Source organism: Patagioenas fasciata, chromosome 7, assembly GCF_037038585.1.
Source record: "Patagioenas fasciata isolate bPatFas1 chromosome 7, bPatFas1.hap1, whole genome shotgun sequence".
In the NCBI taxonomy this organism is placed as follows: Eukaryota; Metazoa; Chordata; class Aves; order Columbiformes; family Columbidae; genus Patagioenas; species Patagioenas fasciata.
In genome coordinates this window covers 38,541,535-38,558,951 of record NC_092526.1, presented here as the reverse complement: position 1 = coordinate 38,558,951, position 17,417 = coordinate 38,541,535, and the positions used below count along the sequence as shown (strand labels likewise).

At 38.9% G+C, this 17,417-nt stretch overlaps 1 protein-coding gene across 19 annotated transcripts in view; it reads left to right on the top strand.

The window, feature by feature from the left end:
- The window catches only part of ABI2 (abl interactor 2), a 65,203-nt gene that overhangs the window by 30,975 nt on the left and 16,811 nt on the right, over positions 1-17,417 (top strand). For 8 of the 19 annotated variants that reach the window (XM_065840455.2, XM_065840454.2, XM_065840452.2 and 5 more), the window contains 4 exons: positions 6,188-6,364; positions 9,905-9,922; positions 15,969-16,066; positions 16,537-16,683. In XM_065840455.2, coding sequence (XP_065696527.1) covers positions 6,188-6,364; positions 9,905-9,922; positions 15,969-16,066; positions 16,537-16,683 — 440 coding nt within the window. The remainder of the gene's footprint in view (positions 1-6,187; positions 6,365-9,904; positions 9,923-15,968; positions 16,067-16,536; positions 16,684-17,417) is intronic. The other 11 variants (XM_065840465.2, XM_065840456.2, XM_065840464.2 and 8 more) reach the window with 2 other exon arrangements.

Below are 17,417 nucleotides of genomic sequence, written 5' to 3'. Positions count from 1 at the left end.
TATGTTTAGGAAACACTAATGCAAATTATGATACCTGGATGTGTAATCCTGCTTTTAATTCTGATCTGGAATTCCACATATTCTCCAAAGAAGGGAGCAAAACCATTTGGCTCTTAGTAAGAAACTTTTTTTCAAAAATGCTTGTTTTGTTCAAGTGTAGCTTAGACTAGAAGAGACAGGATTAGAAGATAAAATATTCTGTTCATTGATAAAATGCCAACTTATCTGACTTTCTGTGTTTCCTTCTAAATGCCAACTTAATCAAAGAGCTGAAAAGGAAGCTGATAATCATTTGTGGTTTTCCAGATTATATATAGATCCTCAATAAGGAAATAATTACTATTGAAACTATTTTAATTCAAGTTATTAAATTTGGAATTACTTTGATTTGTTCTAAAAGCTGATGAATCCATTCTTATTTGCCTTCTTGAACCTTGTCCAGAACTACATGTTATACAGGGTTTCATATTTGGCAGACAATTTAAATCCTAAATACAGTTCATCGGTATAAATATTTATACTTGTTAAAAAAATTGTGTTTATTTTACAGGTTAGCAAGCACTGCAAAATGTGGTTAACGTCCAAATTCTTTAAATCAATCTGGCAGATTTTCAGGTTTTAATAATGTTTTTTTTAAAACTGGATTGTAGAAATCCACACTAACAGACTGACAATAAAATGCTAACTTTAAATTAGAATGTTTTGAGAAGAGAAAGAAATCAAGTCTGCTGGAGACTTCTATTTCTGAAATGTCATTACAGTTTAGACTTTCAAAGTGGTAACTTAATACTTCAAGAAATTTCACTTGCAGGTAGAAGAGACTGTTTCTCAAAACTCTGAGTTCAGTGACTTTTCGGTGGTAAATAGTGTTACCTTTGGAATCCCGGAAATGATTTAACGGTTTTTCTATTTTAATCTTTACACATCTGGAGGCTGTTTTTATTGAATTCAGTATGGAAACTTGATGTTTCCAAATGGCCAGAAAAACCTAATAGAAAAAGAAAAGGCAAAACTGCAGCTGTTTACACCCCCCCGCCCCCTGCCCTTAAGCTAGTCCTTCCCTTATTGTAGATGTCTTGGCAAATGTATGAAAAGATGCTAGTAATGAGCCTGACCTCTAACAAACTGTTATTTAAAAGCTTTTACCAAAGGTCGTGGAGCTATGGGGTGAAAAAAAAGTGCTCAATACTATTGTCAAGAGTCTGAAAGTCCTTGTTAGAAAAGAGTAGTTTAAGTTAAAGATGGGCACAGTGTATCCCATCTGCAATAATTACCTGTGTCTTGTGGATGTTTTCATTTTCTTTAATAGCAGGTAAATCTTTGTTCCTTCCTTAACTACTCGAATACCTCAAATGTTCCTTTTTGCTGCTTTATAGGTGTCTTAAGATCTAATGACTCCAGTAGTCTACTAAGCAAGAAAATGGAATTTTTGAAAAAGCAAAATGCTTTTCAATACTATTTTAGGAGTACGTACCAGAATTAGGTGCCACTTTTATACTCTTATGAATCATCATGCAAGAGAATTCCCATTAGATGAACTTAGGTTTTAATTAGTTTTTATGCATTTCATTGTTTGTTCATGTAGTCGAGCCTCACTGATCACGATAATCCTTAAGGAAACTGGTTGGACTCACAACTCCTATGAATAATTAAAAAAACTTGCTTTTCATTCATGGAAACAAATATCCACAGTGCCAAGATACTGTCACTACAGTCACATGCACATAAAATATCTGCACTCACATAGTATTTATGGATATTAATAATTGCATAAGTAAATACTAAAATAACATATTTAAATTTACAGAGGTCAAGCACTTGAAATGCAGTAAGAAGAAATCATCTTGCCAACACTGCACTCATTATTTCCTTCTAATTTGTGGGTTGAAATTAGGCACTGAGAGCATAGTGTCCAAGGCGTAAACTGGTTCTGAATTACCAGATCCAGACCTGTAAGACTTTGATGTTTCAAAGGACAACAGGAAGAGCTTTTTCCAATACGTGGCAGATAAAACTAACACCAGAGGCAATGTAGGCCCACTGATGAACGAGGTGGGTGCCCTGGTGACAGAAGATACAGAGAAGGCAGAGTTACTGAATGCTACTTTGTCTACTCTGCCGGAGGCTGTCATGAGGAGCCCTGTACCGCTGAGGCCCCAGAGGAAGGCAGGACAATGGAGGAGTTTGCCTGGGTTGATGAGGACTGGGTTAGAGAGCAGCGAGGCAATCTGGACATCCATAAATCCATGGGTCCGGATGGGATGCACCCGTGGGTGCTGAAGGAGCTGGCTGAGGTCATTGCTGGACCGCTCTCCATCATCTTTGCCAAGTCTTGGGAAACGGGAGAGGTGCCTGAGGGCTGGAGGAAAGCAAATGTCACTGCAGTCTTCAAAAAGGCCAGAAAGGAGGATCCGGGTAACTCTAGATGAGTCAGCCTCACCTCCATCCCTGGGAAACTGATGGAACGACTTCTCCTTGATGCCATCTCCAGGCATCTCAGGGATAAGAGGGTCATTAGGGGCAGTCAGCATGGCTTCACCAAGGGGAAGTCATGCTTGACCAACCTCATTGACTTTTATGAGGACATAACAAGATGGATGGATGATGGCAGAGCGGTGGACGTGATCTACCTTGACTTGAGTAAGGTATTTGACACAGTCTCCCACAGCATCCTCACAGCTAAACTGAGGGAGTGCGGTCTGGATGACCGGGTAGTGAGGTGGACTGGGAACTGGCTGAAGGGAAGAAGCCAGAGAGTCGTGGTCAATGGGGCAGAGTCCAGTTGGAGGCCTGGATCTAGTGCAGTGCCTCAGGGGTCAGTACTGGGGCCTGTATTATTCAATATATTCATCAGTTATTTGGATGAGGGAATAGAGTGACTGTCAGCAAGTTTGCTGATGACACCAAGCTGGGAGGAGTGGCTGACGTGCCAGAGGCTGTGCTGCCATCCAGAGACCTGGACAGGCTGGAGTGTTGGGCAGGGAAAAATTTAATGAAATACAACAAGGGCAGATGTAGAGTCTTGAATCTGGTTAGGAACAACCCCAGGTTCCAGTATAATTTGGGGAATGACCCATTAGAGAGCAGCATAGGGGAAAGGGACCTGGGGGTCCTGGGGACAGCAGGATGACCATGAGCCAGCACTGGGCCCTTGTGACCAGGAAGGCCAATGGTACCTGGGGTGGATTAGAAGGGGGGTGGTCAGTAGGTCAGAGAGGTTCTCCTGCCCCTCTACTCTGCCCTGGTGAGACCACACCTGGAATATTGTGTCCAGTTGTGGCCCCTCAGTTCCAGAAGGACAGGGAACTGCTGGAGAGAGTCCAGCGCAGCCACCAAGATGCTGAAGGGAGTGGAGCATCTCCCGTGTGAGGAAAGGCTGAGGGAGCTGGGGCTCTGCAGCTGGAGAAGAGGAGACAGAGGGGTGACCTCATTAATGTTTACAGATATATAAAGGGTGAGTGTCAGGAGGAAGGAGCCAGGCTCTTCTCGGTGACAACCAGTGATAGGACAAGGGGTAATGGGTTCAAACTGGAACACAAAAGGTTCCACTTAAATTTGAGAAGAAACTTCTCAGTAACTGTGACAGAACACTGGACCAGGCTGCCCAGGGGGATTGTGGAGTCTCCTACTCTGGAGACATTCAAAACCCTCCTGGACACCTTCCTGTGTAACCTCATCTGGGTGTTCCTACTCCGGCAGGGGGATTGGACTGGATGAGCTTTCAAGGTCCCTTCCATTCCCTAACATTCTGTGATTGATTACCTGTGAGACATCTTACAGTGTAGCATAGGGTTCAGAGGAGCAGCTGCTGGGGCAGCTGAGCTTTGCTTCACATTCTAGGAAATGGTATCGGAGGTCTGTGAGACAAAGAGCATGCAAAGAACAATGTAATGTTTCTCCAGGTCTCTAGCGACATGTCTAGATCACAAGATGAAGTCTGAGATAATGCTGCAGTCCTATTAAACATGAGGCTGTCCTCCAAGCTGTCGCAATCACATGCTATTAGCTTATCAAGAAAGCATGTGCTTTCTAACTCCTCCCCGCGAGGTGAGGATTCTGTAGATGATCTCTTTGATACGACTGCTGCTTTTTCCAAAGCTGTTTTTTCCAGTATGCTGCAAAAGCAAAGGTCTGACACAGAGAAGAGATAGAAAGCTGTGATGGAAGATAAAATACTGATCATGACCCTGATGCAGAATGGTACACTTTTGGTTCTCTGGCCTGGGACGTTTTCATGTGCTCTGTTTGCACTGATATTTGTACAATCAATACTATCGTAAAAGCTGTGAAGATCTGATCTGCACTATTGTATTGGGGGATAGTAAATAGACCTGGTCATCACAGGGAGCTTCAGGAAAGACTTCAGCAAATTTGGTTGGAAAGTCTTTTCGTTGTTAAATAGTTGTAGAAATAAACATCTGTTAAGCTTGTATGAACTACAAATTTTTGTAGAGTTCATATATTGGCCAAATCCAAGTGGGTTTTTGTGAGGGTGATGGCAGATGTGTCCTAGATAGTTTAACTACTCCTATTAAATTTCAAAGAATTGCTCAAAAAACTGAAGCTTTCCAAAGAGAGGGTTGCCAACATGTTTTGACCTTGACTAATCTATTTTTGTGTAGCTTTGTTTTAAGAAGCAGTTGTGCAGCTTTGGTAGAAACTGTACAGTTCTAGGCAGGTGGTACTAGAGGTGGCAGAAATGTACACGGCAAAGCTGTATTGAGTGCTTAATTTTAGCAAAGTTGCAAGATCTTGAAAATATGTTGCTGGGAAATACTAGGTAATCTTTATAGATAGTAATTTGAGCTTCCATATAATGGCCCTGGTATTTCTGGAAAGAATGTGAAGGTATAACTTAGGGTTTTTTGTAGTTTGTTTGGGGTTTTTTTAGTTTTTTGTTTTGTTTTTGTTTTAAAGATTATGATGGTTGCACAAGATAATACAGAGTCCATTTTGCCTGGTTTGGTATCAGTAGCATAAACAAAGAGTTAACAGTGTAACCAACCCCACTGCCCCAATCCCTACCCAAAGAAAATTACAGTTTTAAAGAGTGTGTTATGAAAGTGAGTTCTCATTTGCACCTATTCCTTGTTTGCCATAGAGACTGTTTTCTAACTGTGAAAAGTGTTTCTGGTACCATTCATAATCACTAAAGTGCTAACAAGAAATCCTATGAATGTTTAGAAATACTAATGGTGGTGATTCCGACTGTTTTCTTACTTTTTTTTCCAGCTTACATCTAAAAGCTTTGTTCACTGTAGCAAATTTCCTACAAGGAAAACTGCTCTGTGAGCAAGGAGTTATTTTTGTTTCAAATGATGCAAAAACTCCATGCACTATGATTAGAGATATATATATATATCTATCTATTTTTTTTTCCCCCTGAAAGGGGGAAGTAGACTTTTTGGTAGCTTTTTTCTAGTCTTGTCACCAAATAATATTCAAGTACGTGGTTTCAGGCAATGAGTTTTCAGCAGGGCTTTGTCTTACACTGGAGGTTCTCCTGTGATACTTGTAATATGTGGAGGGAGGAGTTTTCAGTGCTGGCCTTAGGCATTCAAAGTAGAGGTGCTAGGTTTAACCATTGGCTTCACTGTGGATAAAGTAGGACTGAGCACCTTCTAAAATCTAACGATTACTTGTGATGAGTGATTTGTAATGACTGAAACAACTTGTTGGTTTGTCCGAGTGAAATTTTATTCTATCATATAAGTCCTAGGTTAGCAAACCAGTTTACAGTGTAAGAAAACCTGCTAATTGTTCAGTTTTCAGGCCATAAAAGTTAAGGTTTGGGAAGGTATCCTTACACTTCATCTAGTTGGAGAATACTTCAAAGACAAGCTTAGAGAGCAACTGTAAAATTGAAAGGGATAACTGAAGGAATATTATAAACCAGTGTCAGTAAGTTAATGGGATCTAGTAAGAATGCAAAGGAGAAGGAATTTTTCTGAGCTGTAAAGAATGAGAATAGCAGAAAATCTGAAGAACTCGTAGCTATTAGTGTGGGTTTAGAGGTGTCAAGTTCAACAGTAAATTGAACAAAGATGGTGTAATCAAGTATATGTAGTGATATGTTTAGCAGAGTACACAGAGATCTTTGAAACATTGGAACTGATACAATTTTTTTTATACTGACTCTGTATTCAAATGCATACCACTGTTAGTAAATACACTGCGTCTTTTGTAGACGGTGGACATTCACAAAGAGAAAGTTGCTAGAAGAGAAATTGGTATCTTGACTACAAACAAAAACACCTCAAGAACTCACAAAATCATTGCACCAGCTAACTTGGAGCGACCAGTTCGCTACATCAGGAAACCTATTGATTATACAATTCTAGATGATATTGGACATGGAGTGAAGGTAGGTGATATTGTTAAAACAGCCAAACTGCAAATACATTGTCTTTGTGTATTTTCAAAATAACCTGCTGCTTTTCATGGTACTATACCAGTTTCTCCTTACCTGGCCAGTGTGTCTATAAACATAAGAGGAGTCCTTGCCCATTCCTGTTCCCTTACCCCCATGTTTCTAAACCTTGCAAACCCAATGAATCTTATTTCTGAGGATATTTGGGACTGTGGGTCTCGCCTTTTAAAATTATTCTGAATGTCTGCTTGTGTGATGCTGCAATTGTTATTTGACTCAGTTGCCAGGGATATACCTGGGGGCTGAAAGGCCAGTGACCATCACTTTTCTGCTCAAATTAGCACCACAAAGTATGACCCAGCTGTAATTGCTGCTGGTTTACTTTGAAGCTCAACCGAATAAAGGGTTTGCGTGAAGGAGTATTACCTGCTCCCTTTTCTTCTTTCTGTCAGTCAGTTGTACCCGTATCTTGTGATGTGCTGTGTTAAAGTGAGCTCTCTACAGTTTCTGTGCCATATGGAGTTTCAGAATGGGAATATTGCTGCCAGGTTTGAAGCCAGCTGGTTCTCCCTTTCAGACTAGGAAAAAAAGAGGAATTTCAGGGCAAAGATCAGACTGAGACACAACTGGTGGCCATTTTAAGCAAGTGTTAGATCAGTGTGCATGACAGCAATAATATCATGTGTGAGTTTAGTTAGGCGTTTTTTAAAAGCATGTCCTGAATGTAAACACAGCCTCAGCAGGTCTGAGCTCATTGTTAACTTGTGCTGCCAGGAAAACAAATACGGAAATGAGAACACTGACAGTGTTAAAGTTCCAGGAGAAGAAAGGTAAATAGCACAAAGCGGTGTCATTTTTACATGACAAACTAACAAATCTGTGAACTTGTTAAGTAGCAGTAAGGTAAGATGCTTCTTCCAGTCAAAGTACACCAGAATTTCTTTTGCTTGACACCTAACCAGATTAAGTTATTGATATTGTTAAAATGGCAATAGGTTGTTTAAGCAAATTCGTAAAATTCAAATTCTGGACAGTCCTATTTAAATATCTTTTCTAAGCAGTTTTATTCAAGGCCTTCTCAACATCCTGTTTGTTAATGGAAAGTGTTTTTTCTGCGTTTCTTACCAAAAGAGTCAGCCTCAGTTTGTAACCCTAAACACATTTTAAAAAGACAAGAGACTCTTTAGGCTTGATTTGGAAAACTAAACCAAGCAAAAAAGACTCAGCATTAATAGCTATAGATTTGACCAGTAAATTAGTACCAGTCTACTGCCAATTGTTATAAATTTTGAATTTATACAGGTCAGCAGAACTCCTTCTGGATATGGATGGAGCATATTAACCTGTAGGATTACTGTTGCTAATATTTTAATGATCACTTTTGTTTTAATAAGATTATTTTAGAACTCATGAAAGAATCATTTGTAATTGCTCTGTAGCACAATCTTATTTAGTACTGGCTCTAAACCACTAAAATTGATGTCCCACTTACCTCAATGTAGCAGAATCATACTCACTGTGATGCAATGAATTACGTTCTTCTGAAAGAACATAGTTCATCAAATGGATGATGACTCAAATATGTATTTACATCCATTTGTTACGCTTGTGATGTGCTTGAAACATGTTACAAATTATATTTACAATGTACTCGATTTATCTAGAATATGAATAAGTATTGTGTACTTGTGAAACAGTAAGCAGAGAACTTGAAATCATACTATCCTTAACACTAGGATACATAGATCAGTTCCAATGAGATTAATCCTGTGTTCAGCACGGAAGAGTAAACCTTCTTGTTGATGAGAAAGTGACCAGTTGTGCTCATGAACCTGTTCTGTTTGAGTAAGTACAGATTAGTTTACTAGATCTCCTACTGGAGAGCAAAGAAAAAAAAGCATGGGAGCTTTAAATTTCCCTATTTATAGCTCTTTATTGCTTGAGCTGTGGCACTTTTCCCTTCAAATAGCATCAAAGTTCCAGATACCATCAGGGTGCCTGAGTTTGCATTCTTTGTCCTCCTACTTTTTCTGCTATGGGGCTTCCCCTCTAGTACTTGAACCCAGAGTTAGGCATTGTCAAGGCAATCAAAGAGTTAATGCAGCAAGCATTCAGTGTAACCCCTGAGAGATGGCAAACCAGACAGAGAATGATACGGGAGAAAAACGGAGTGTCCTTGGCCAAGAAATCCAGTGTGCCATGTTGAGAGAAGTAGTTTAGGCACCTGAGCACCTGTTTGTTCCATTCAGAAATGTGAAGCATCAGTGGATACCTTCTTAAGGAAAAGGTGCTCTACAATACAGTTTCTTAATAGGTGAGAATTTAAGTGCCACTCTATCACTCCAGCAGTGCCTCCTCATCTTCCTTCCCTGAAGCTACAATGCTGCAAAAGCTTTTCAAATGTTTCCTGAGTTACCAGGTCTTCAGATCCGTTCATCCCTCCCAAGAGTTCTTTAGTCAAGAAGATGAAAAAAATCCTGTCCACTCTGGCCAGTACAGGGGGACCTGGTTTCCCAGCGCTGCTGTGTGAAGCAGAGACCATTTTGGTTAATAGCTCCGTGGAACTCTAAACTCAAAGACAGATTATTTTCTAGTAAATCAGGATATGTTTCCTTTTTAATACTTTCGGGTCTAGTTTTGATTTAAATGGATGAAACAGAGTAGCACTCTGGAGTCACACAGTTGAGGTTCTGCATATTTAATGTTCAGTGTTACAAAAGGTGTAAGAAATGTGATGACACATTTAGATTAGCTGAACTGAAAACAGATGAAATGGTATTCAAATGGAAGGACTAGTATTTTTGAAAAAAAAAAAATATTAGAAGGAAAGAAGGTATGCGTTATTGTGCCAATAAGAAGTAGGACTTAATGTCAAAAAGGTTTTAAAATAAGATTTCACTGTTGGTTAATGTCTTAAGACATAGTTTAGAAAATACTGATGTGTGGTGCAGTATCCATATAGAGTGCTCTACTTCTTACATGACGTCATGATTTGCTCTTGGTCTTTGTTCAAGAGATATCTCATGGCATCAGGTTAAGAGTTAACTAACAGCACTGTCTAGCAAAGAACTTGTATTAGCTTAAAATTCTAGAGGCTTCTGTTTCAGCTAGTTGTAAATGTGCTAATGTCTGTAGCAGTTTTAATGAACTCAAGGTATTGATAAGGCTATTCTTTGACAGCTCAAAGAAATTAATCTCTGAAATTAATCCAGCTAGATCTCATGTTTCATTCTAAAAGAAGCTGGTTTTTTGTTAGCACTCTAAGAACTTGAGTAAACACTGTACAAGCATTAAAGGTGTTGATGTAAAGGCTTTGTGATCAATGTAAGTGAAAAGTTTCAGCTTGAAAATCTTTTGTTCATGACACATTCTGCCTTAATCACTCTTTCTATGATCTACTGATACATTATTTTGTTAATGCTGAAAGCTTAACTTTTTTTTTCTTTTTCCTTTCTCTTCATATCCTGAAGTTCCAACTAACCTTTCAATGCTTTTTTTCCTTACCTCTTTTATTTGCTCCATTTATGCATTAAGTGGTTGCTTAGATTTAAGGTAAGAAACCCCAGGGCTGGATTTCCATTCTTATTCTTCTGAGACTATTACACACGGGGAGATGATGAATATGATTGTTACTGATTGTTTAAAAAAACGCCTACTCTCCCTCCTGTGTATCAGACCTTCCGTTGAATGATTTCATTGCAGATAAACATTTTGTGATATGAGTTGATGTATTTATGTAACAAAGCTGAAACAGTCATTTTAAAAAGTTTTGTGGCAAAATATCGACTGCCTTCAGCACGTCTACCAGATCATTTACAAGGCAAAAATGTTGTGCTAATCTTGTGTAGACAAAAAGATACAGTGAATAGCTAGTGGCTGAATGAGCCTCCCCCTGTGTAATAGTCTTTTTATCCTATATGCGGTGTAAGTTATTATTTAATTGAGATGAACGTTTCAGTGTGAGATTGCTCAGATAATGGGCTCCAAAGGTGTGTAACAAATTCAAATCTGTATGTTATTTTTTAAAGTTGCAGTATCCTTGATTTTTTTGCAGAAACTGCTAGTGCTATTTAAATACTGAGAGGCACTCGTATGGAAATAGTCACGAATTTGAGAGTTGTGTAAAATATTAACCTATAAACAACAAGCTAAGTGGTTTATTTAGTCAAATAAATAGTGCATCAAAGAACTCAGGCTGAAGCAGGCCAAATTCTCAAGGATGTTGAAGAGGTTTAAATGTTAGTAGCCTTAGTGGCTGCAGAAGTAGCAAGATAAATCATAAAATAAATTAGACAAGCAGTTAAATGAAGTTATATGATACTATGTTGGAGTTCATAGCACATTAATTATAGCCTTTGTTGAGTATTGTGAGATCATCATCCTCCTGAAGGGCAACTGGTTTGGGGAAAGAGGCTACAAAAGCTTTTTAGTAGCAGCCACCACAGTTTTAAAGAGGGAACTGTATCTTACAACGTGGAATACTAATATGTAATATGGGTATATTAATTAAATGAAGTTCCAAGTTGATGTGAAATATTTTTAATGACTAAGTATCTTCTATGGCTGGAAAAATCTAACAGAAAATTGTGCACATTCCTGAAAAGATTGCCTGTAAACCCAGGTACTACTGTAGATGTCCCAGTGATGTCCCTGTGACATTGACCAGGTGGTACTTTAATGAAAGTATTTAATTGTATGAAGCACGTCTGATCACAATGGAAAATGCTTCATAAGTGAGAGATTTCTCACATGTCATTTGAAATTCATTTTTATATGACTGTGTGATGTACAGTATTTCAAGTCACATAGTGTTTAAATGCTTTTTATTTGAGAATTGCAAAATATTTCTCCTTCCTGATGCTTTCTGTCTGCACACACGTATGCCTTATTCTGAGCACCGTTCATGTTGGATGATGGTTTTATTAGTGATCTTAAAAGCATAACTTGCAAACTCAGTTTTCTTCGTTGCAGTCACTGATGGGCCGTTTTATTTTCTTATTAGAGTTTGGACAAAACAGGATTCTTTTGACATCCTGAAGGTTCTAGAAAATCCAGTTTGACTATAAAGCACCACATAAAGATTTCTGGGCTGAGTCCAACTTTGGCTTTAGAAAGTAGTTCCTCCTGAGGTGTGATTGTGTGGAACATCTGGGATTCAGAATTTTTTGGGGAAAAAAAAAAAATCCCATTATTCTTTTGGTAATTGAACTGACAATGAGATGTTCTTCAGAAGAGTAAAACTATGCATTGAAGTCTTTGTTGCAGGTGGGTGTCTGTCAAGGGTTTTGATTGCAGGGTGACAATCAAACCCTGGCAGATGTATTGTTCACCTCCTCTCCCTCCCTACCTCTTTTGCCCATCCCTCTCCGCCCTTCCCACTCAGCACAGCCGATCAGGAGGGACAGAAGGGCAGAGAGAAGAGAGTTGGAAAAATTAAAAATGTTTTACTAATGCTGCTAATGAGAATAGAGAAAATAATACAAAATATACAAAACCAATCTTGAAAGTCCCAGCAACTGCAGAGCCGGCACCCGAAGTCCTGGACTGGACTCTGCAGCCAACCGGAGCTGGATTCAGTCTGTCACTGGCCTCAGTTCGCAGGGACGACTCGCAAGGTCCTCTCCTAATGTCGGCCAGAAGGAAAATGGATGAGATCCTCGTGATCTCCCACTTTTATATGAAGTATCACGTGAATGGGATGTTATACTCAAGTTGCTCAGTTTTTGGTCACCTGTTTCTCATTGCCTCTCTGTTGAGATGTCCATCCATGCTTATCAATAACTTTGCATTCCATTGCTGTGTTTACCAAAACATGGATCTGGTTCTCCAGGAAAATGCAGCTGATATGAACCTTTAGCTGACAGGCAAATTCACTAAAAGAGAAACTTGTTTTTTAACAAAACTAGGACAGTGTCTTACAGCTGCGAAAATACACAGTGCATTGGCGCAAATAGTGTTGCACGTCTGATGACCAGCTCCTTTATCTGACCAACTGTGTATTTCTGCACTTGTCATCCAGAGAATTATTTTACTCATGAAAACGTTCCCAAGGATTGAATTGAGTGAACTGCAGGATTTCTCAGTTTCAACCAGTTTTATTTCACTACAAATTGCTTATACAGTGGAGTGCTAAAAAAGCTCAATCTGCTTATTTTGTGTATGTAGTTTCTCTCAGCAAAACCTCAAATTCCACCTCCAGTGCTGACAGAGTTACAGCTTTGGTAGAAGATGTTTTCTTCTGTAGTGCAGGTGCTTGCTAATTCACATGTAAAAAACTTCTGCAAGGCATCCAGTGAAAGGAAAAAAAGAAAAAATCCGAGATCTCCCTAGAATTATTTGGTGTTCTACCATGTAATTTCAGTTGGTGATATTTTGTACTATTTTGCTTCCGTGGGAAGAGGCAAATAAAAGAATTGGAAAAATCCATGCACGCGTTCTGCATCGAGCCTGTGCATGACTTGGTTCTTCACAGGGTTGGCTTCCTGCTCTCACAACAGGCAGCTGTTGGAGTTTGTTCTGATCTTTGTGCCTAAATCATTACGGCCCCTCTTATTTTCTTTTGGTTAGTTGTTTTGGCAGTTGTGAGCAAAGGCAGAGATACTCTTCTTGTGTTTCTGGTTGCAGGCTCTGTTTTCCTAAAAGCATTTTCAAACTCTGAACTGCAAAGCAGGCCCAGCTCGTGGGGTTCTGCACTTAAACCAGCCACCAGCAGCCAGATGCCTTGCTCTGCTTTCACCCTCTAATGAAAACCAGTTGCATCTGGATAGTTCCAGCTGTGTGGAGATAGGGGAAACGTCATGTAAACAGATCAACTTCTGGCAAATTCCGACTTACTCCAGCAAAGGGATTTTTGAAACCTGACAACAAATGCAGATGTGACCTTCAGTTCTAGTGGTTGCTTCGGATTGTAGATGTTTGTACGAGGGGTGTGTGTGTGGATGAGGATTTGGATTTGTGCATGGGAACTATCTCTACAACCATATGTGCAAATGGAAAAGGCAGTAAAGTTTTGCAAGGGAAGACATAAAAGGCTTTCCTTTTTTCTTTTCCTTTTTTTTCTTTTCCTTTTTTTTTCTTTTCCCCTCTCCTCCTAGTGGAAGTCATCATAGAAGGGGACATATGGAAGTGTTACGATGTTTGCATCTCAACTGAAGTTGCAACTTGTCTAGTTTCAAATTATTATGATTATTTATTTTTATTTCCCTAAATGCAGTCTGTAACCTTTTTAGTGTCTTTCATGGTATTATTTCCACAGATCTGTCCATTTTGATGGGAACTATTGGAATAATTTAATATTCTTCATTTCTGTTCTCTGATTATTTGGCCATAAGTCCAAGGGGAAGTTACTCAGGTCGGGTTTTTTCACTTAGAGTAGCTAATCTTAAACCATCAATCCTGTCAGATTTGAAGACAGCCCTGTAAACTTTATTACTTACTCTTTCAATATTTCAGTTTCAATGTTGAAAAGTCATTTTAAAGACCCTGACCCTAAGCTTACTGTCAGTGCATTTCCCCATCTTTCAGTTTAGGTTTTTTTTAAGAATGGCTTCTTTGTGACAAAAGTTTTGTTGGCTAAGAAAGGATCGGTTTTTCTTCAGCCACATCTTGCAAAGCTTTCTTCCCATCCAATGTCAAGGGTGTGTTTATTTGTAGTGTATACGAAAAAAAAGCTTTTTCATGGTTAAATAGATGGAATTTATGTTAACTGTAAAGTGATAGCTGGTGGTTACATCATGTGGTAAGAAACAATAGTGTAGTCAGTTAAAACGTCTAAATGGGCTGTTCAGGGGCACACAGGTTGGTGTGAGTTTGCTCATCTAAAGACACCCACACCCCTGCCCTACTGGGCTTAATGGGCTGTTTGAAATATAGCAAGTGATGCTGCAGCAAGTGTTTAAGTAAGGTGGCGTTTTTTGTTTGTGATTTTCTAGACAAGTCAAGTAGGTTGGTGAGTGAAACACACGTCTTTAATGAAAGAGGAAATAGAAGGGGTGCTGCAACTTTAAAAAAAAAAAAATCAGATTTTGTGCTATTTCTTAATGTTCCGTGTATAGAATAAAATATATTTCATTTTACACTTTCCCTCTTCCCTTCAAGTAGTTGTAGTTCAGTGCTTACCTCGTCCCTCACTTGAATTAACTTTAGATTTCTTGTTGCTTAGAGTTGGCTTAAAGGACTTTGTAATGCCATGCAAAATAATACTGTCTTAAATAGACTTTACAAGGTACTCTTGAACAACTGAATCCCTAAATCCAAACATCTGGTTTTGAATCTGACAAAATACCCCTTCCAACACTTGGTTTTCTTTTCCTCCCAGCAGATTGAAAATGTGATAGTGCTGGAATTATTTAGAGCCGGGGAATCAAGTTTCAGTGGATTAGAATACTGAATATATTACTCTGTATTCTGTTCTCAATGTTTTTCAATTCACAAATCTAAACATTGCCAGGCTTTTAAGTGAGTCGTATAGTCAAATTTTAAAAGAGTAATTTGCCTTTAATTATGTTTGCAAATACTCTTACTGCCTTGATCTCAATGTGCCTTCTTCACATGAGAGGTGGGTAAAGTAGGGAAAGACTTACAGAAACACTGAAACAGAGGATGACGGGAACAGAAAAGGGGACAGAAGCACAATTATTGAGGGTTGTTGAATATCTGTGGGTCTCAGCAGTAGTTTGAGCATTCATGAATCAAAGCTGTTTAACAGAGACCTGTCAGAAGACGGTGTCACGGTTCCTGAAAGGTGCCTGCATGGAGAAGGTTATGCTTGGCTGACCGTACACAGATAAGCAAAGTGCCGACATTGGTAACAAGTGCTTATGATTCCTAGACTGATCAATCAGTCAGGAATGCAGATGACTTTTTTAAAAGAAATTAAATTATATTACATTTACCTTGTTAATATTTTAACCTGAAAGAGGAGGAGGAGGGGACAACCGCAGCTACATCACTGCTAAATTTCATTCCATTTCTTTATCAGTTCCTAGAGATTAAATTGCTACAGATTTGGTGGGGGGAAAAGTACATATTTGTATTTTTCTCCATGTAGCTTTCTCACTATGTTTAAATATACATAAATAATATTTACAATAAATATTATCATACTGTGAAAACATTAAAACATTAACAGATCATATTTAAAGATTACTTTGACTTCTCCATGTTTATATGAATTATATTAAATTGTGGCCTATTAGATAAACCTTAGTATTTTTGAAGTGTTCAAAAATATTTTTGCAAATTTAGCACTCTAGTGCAATCTGAAATATCTGCCTTTATCTCCAGAGGTGACTGGGAGGTTTAACCACGTTAGACATAGTGTCTGTATTGTCAGTGATTCATCTTTATGTGAAAGCCGAAAGGCAAATTCACTTTTTGTTTATACAATTTTTAAAAACCCCGTGTAATAAAGAGTCCTTTGAGCACAACTCTTGACTTCTAGCAGAGTGGAAATTGCCTATAAAATGCATGGCCTCTCAATTTTTTTGTTTGTTGAAAACTTCCCCTCCTTAAGAGTGAATTGCTGAAGGCACCTCAGCATCTGTGGTGAGCAGCTGGGCTGAGCGAAGGCTGTTCTTCTCCCCGTTCTGTCCTGCAGGTCAGCACACAGAATATGAAGATGGGTGGGCTGCCTCGTACAACACCACCCACCCAGAAGCCACCAAGTCCACCCATGTCAGGAAAAGGAACCATTGGGTACGTCCAGTTACTGAACGTGTAAACAGCGCTGGGGAACAGAAGGGGAAAAAGGGAAGATTTTCTTATTCTGTAGTGTGGAGTTTTTTGGTGGGTTTTTTTTGTTTGTTTGTTTTAACCGTTTGCAAAGGTCAGTTGTACACAACTTGTTATATCCACATCCTCTTATACTGGTCATGTCTTTAATATATCAGTTAGCACGTTTTTGACAGAAGTCAGTGGACATCCTCAGCCTTTCCCAGCAGGAACCTTTCTGTCATTGCAGAACACTTACAACAACATGCTTTAGAGTAAAAACTCATTAACTGTGTGGCTTTGACAGGTGGTGCTAAACAACTGGAAAAGTAATTCATTATTTGTGCTGTATGTGATATAAGTACTTTCCTGTTAAGTCTATGAACTTGACTTTGACCTTAGGAAGATGTGGTATTATCTTGATTTGCTTCTGAAATGTTCTTGTCCTCGTGTAGGCGTCACTCTCCCTACCGTACGTTGGAGCCGGTACGTCCTCCGGTGGTCCCCAATGACTACGTGCCTAGTCCAACGCGCAATATGGCTCCGTCTCAGCAGAGCCCTGTTAGAACCGCTTCTGTGAACCAGAGGAATCGCACATACAGGTATTCAGTGTAGTCCTCTACAGAGTGGGGTTAGTATTGGATGAGCATATGGACAAAAAATGCTATGAGAAATATCAAATCCACCCGCAGCTCTCAGTGAAGCTTGCTAATTCATTATATGGACTGAGAACATCACTTGGCATCATGAGAATGCACTCAAATTAGACCAGAATAGTGAATCATGTTAAGATTCTGCACTTAATCCTCTAGTCATCTTAATTTTAGTGCTATCACTTGGTTACAGTGCTTAATGAATTACTACAATTATGACGTCTTTCAAGTAGGTAGATTGTGATATTATTTTATGAAACGCTTAGAAAACTGGGAAAAGACTTTGTGCACAACTTGACTCCTAGATGTTGAAGGACTACATAGTATGCTTATATTTTGCATTTTTGTTTGAACAGCCTTTGATGTTTATAGATTGAGTAGCTGAAAAAGCATAGTATTTTGAGGATACTGGTACTTCAAACAGTACAGCTGAAGTGTATTACCAAAGGTTCTGCAAAAGGCTTGCCTCTTCTCTAGGATAAAAGGAATTTCGTGATGTGACAGGTTTAAATACTTCCCCTGAAATCTTTACTTTTTAGACAACATAAGTACTTGGGAAGGCTAAAACAGATGGATTTATAATAGAAGAAAATCTGAATTTACTGTCTTACAATTTCTAGATTTCAGTAGTCTCATATGAAAGCATATAAATCAGAGTCCGAACGGTCTATGCATTTTATAAG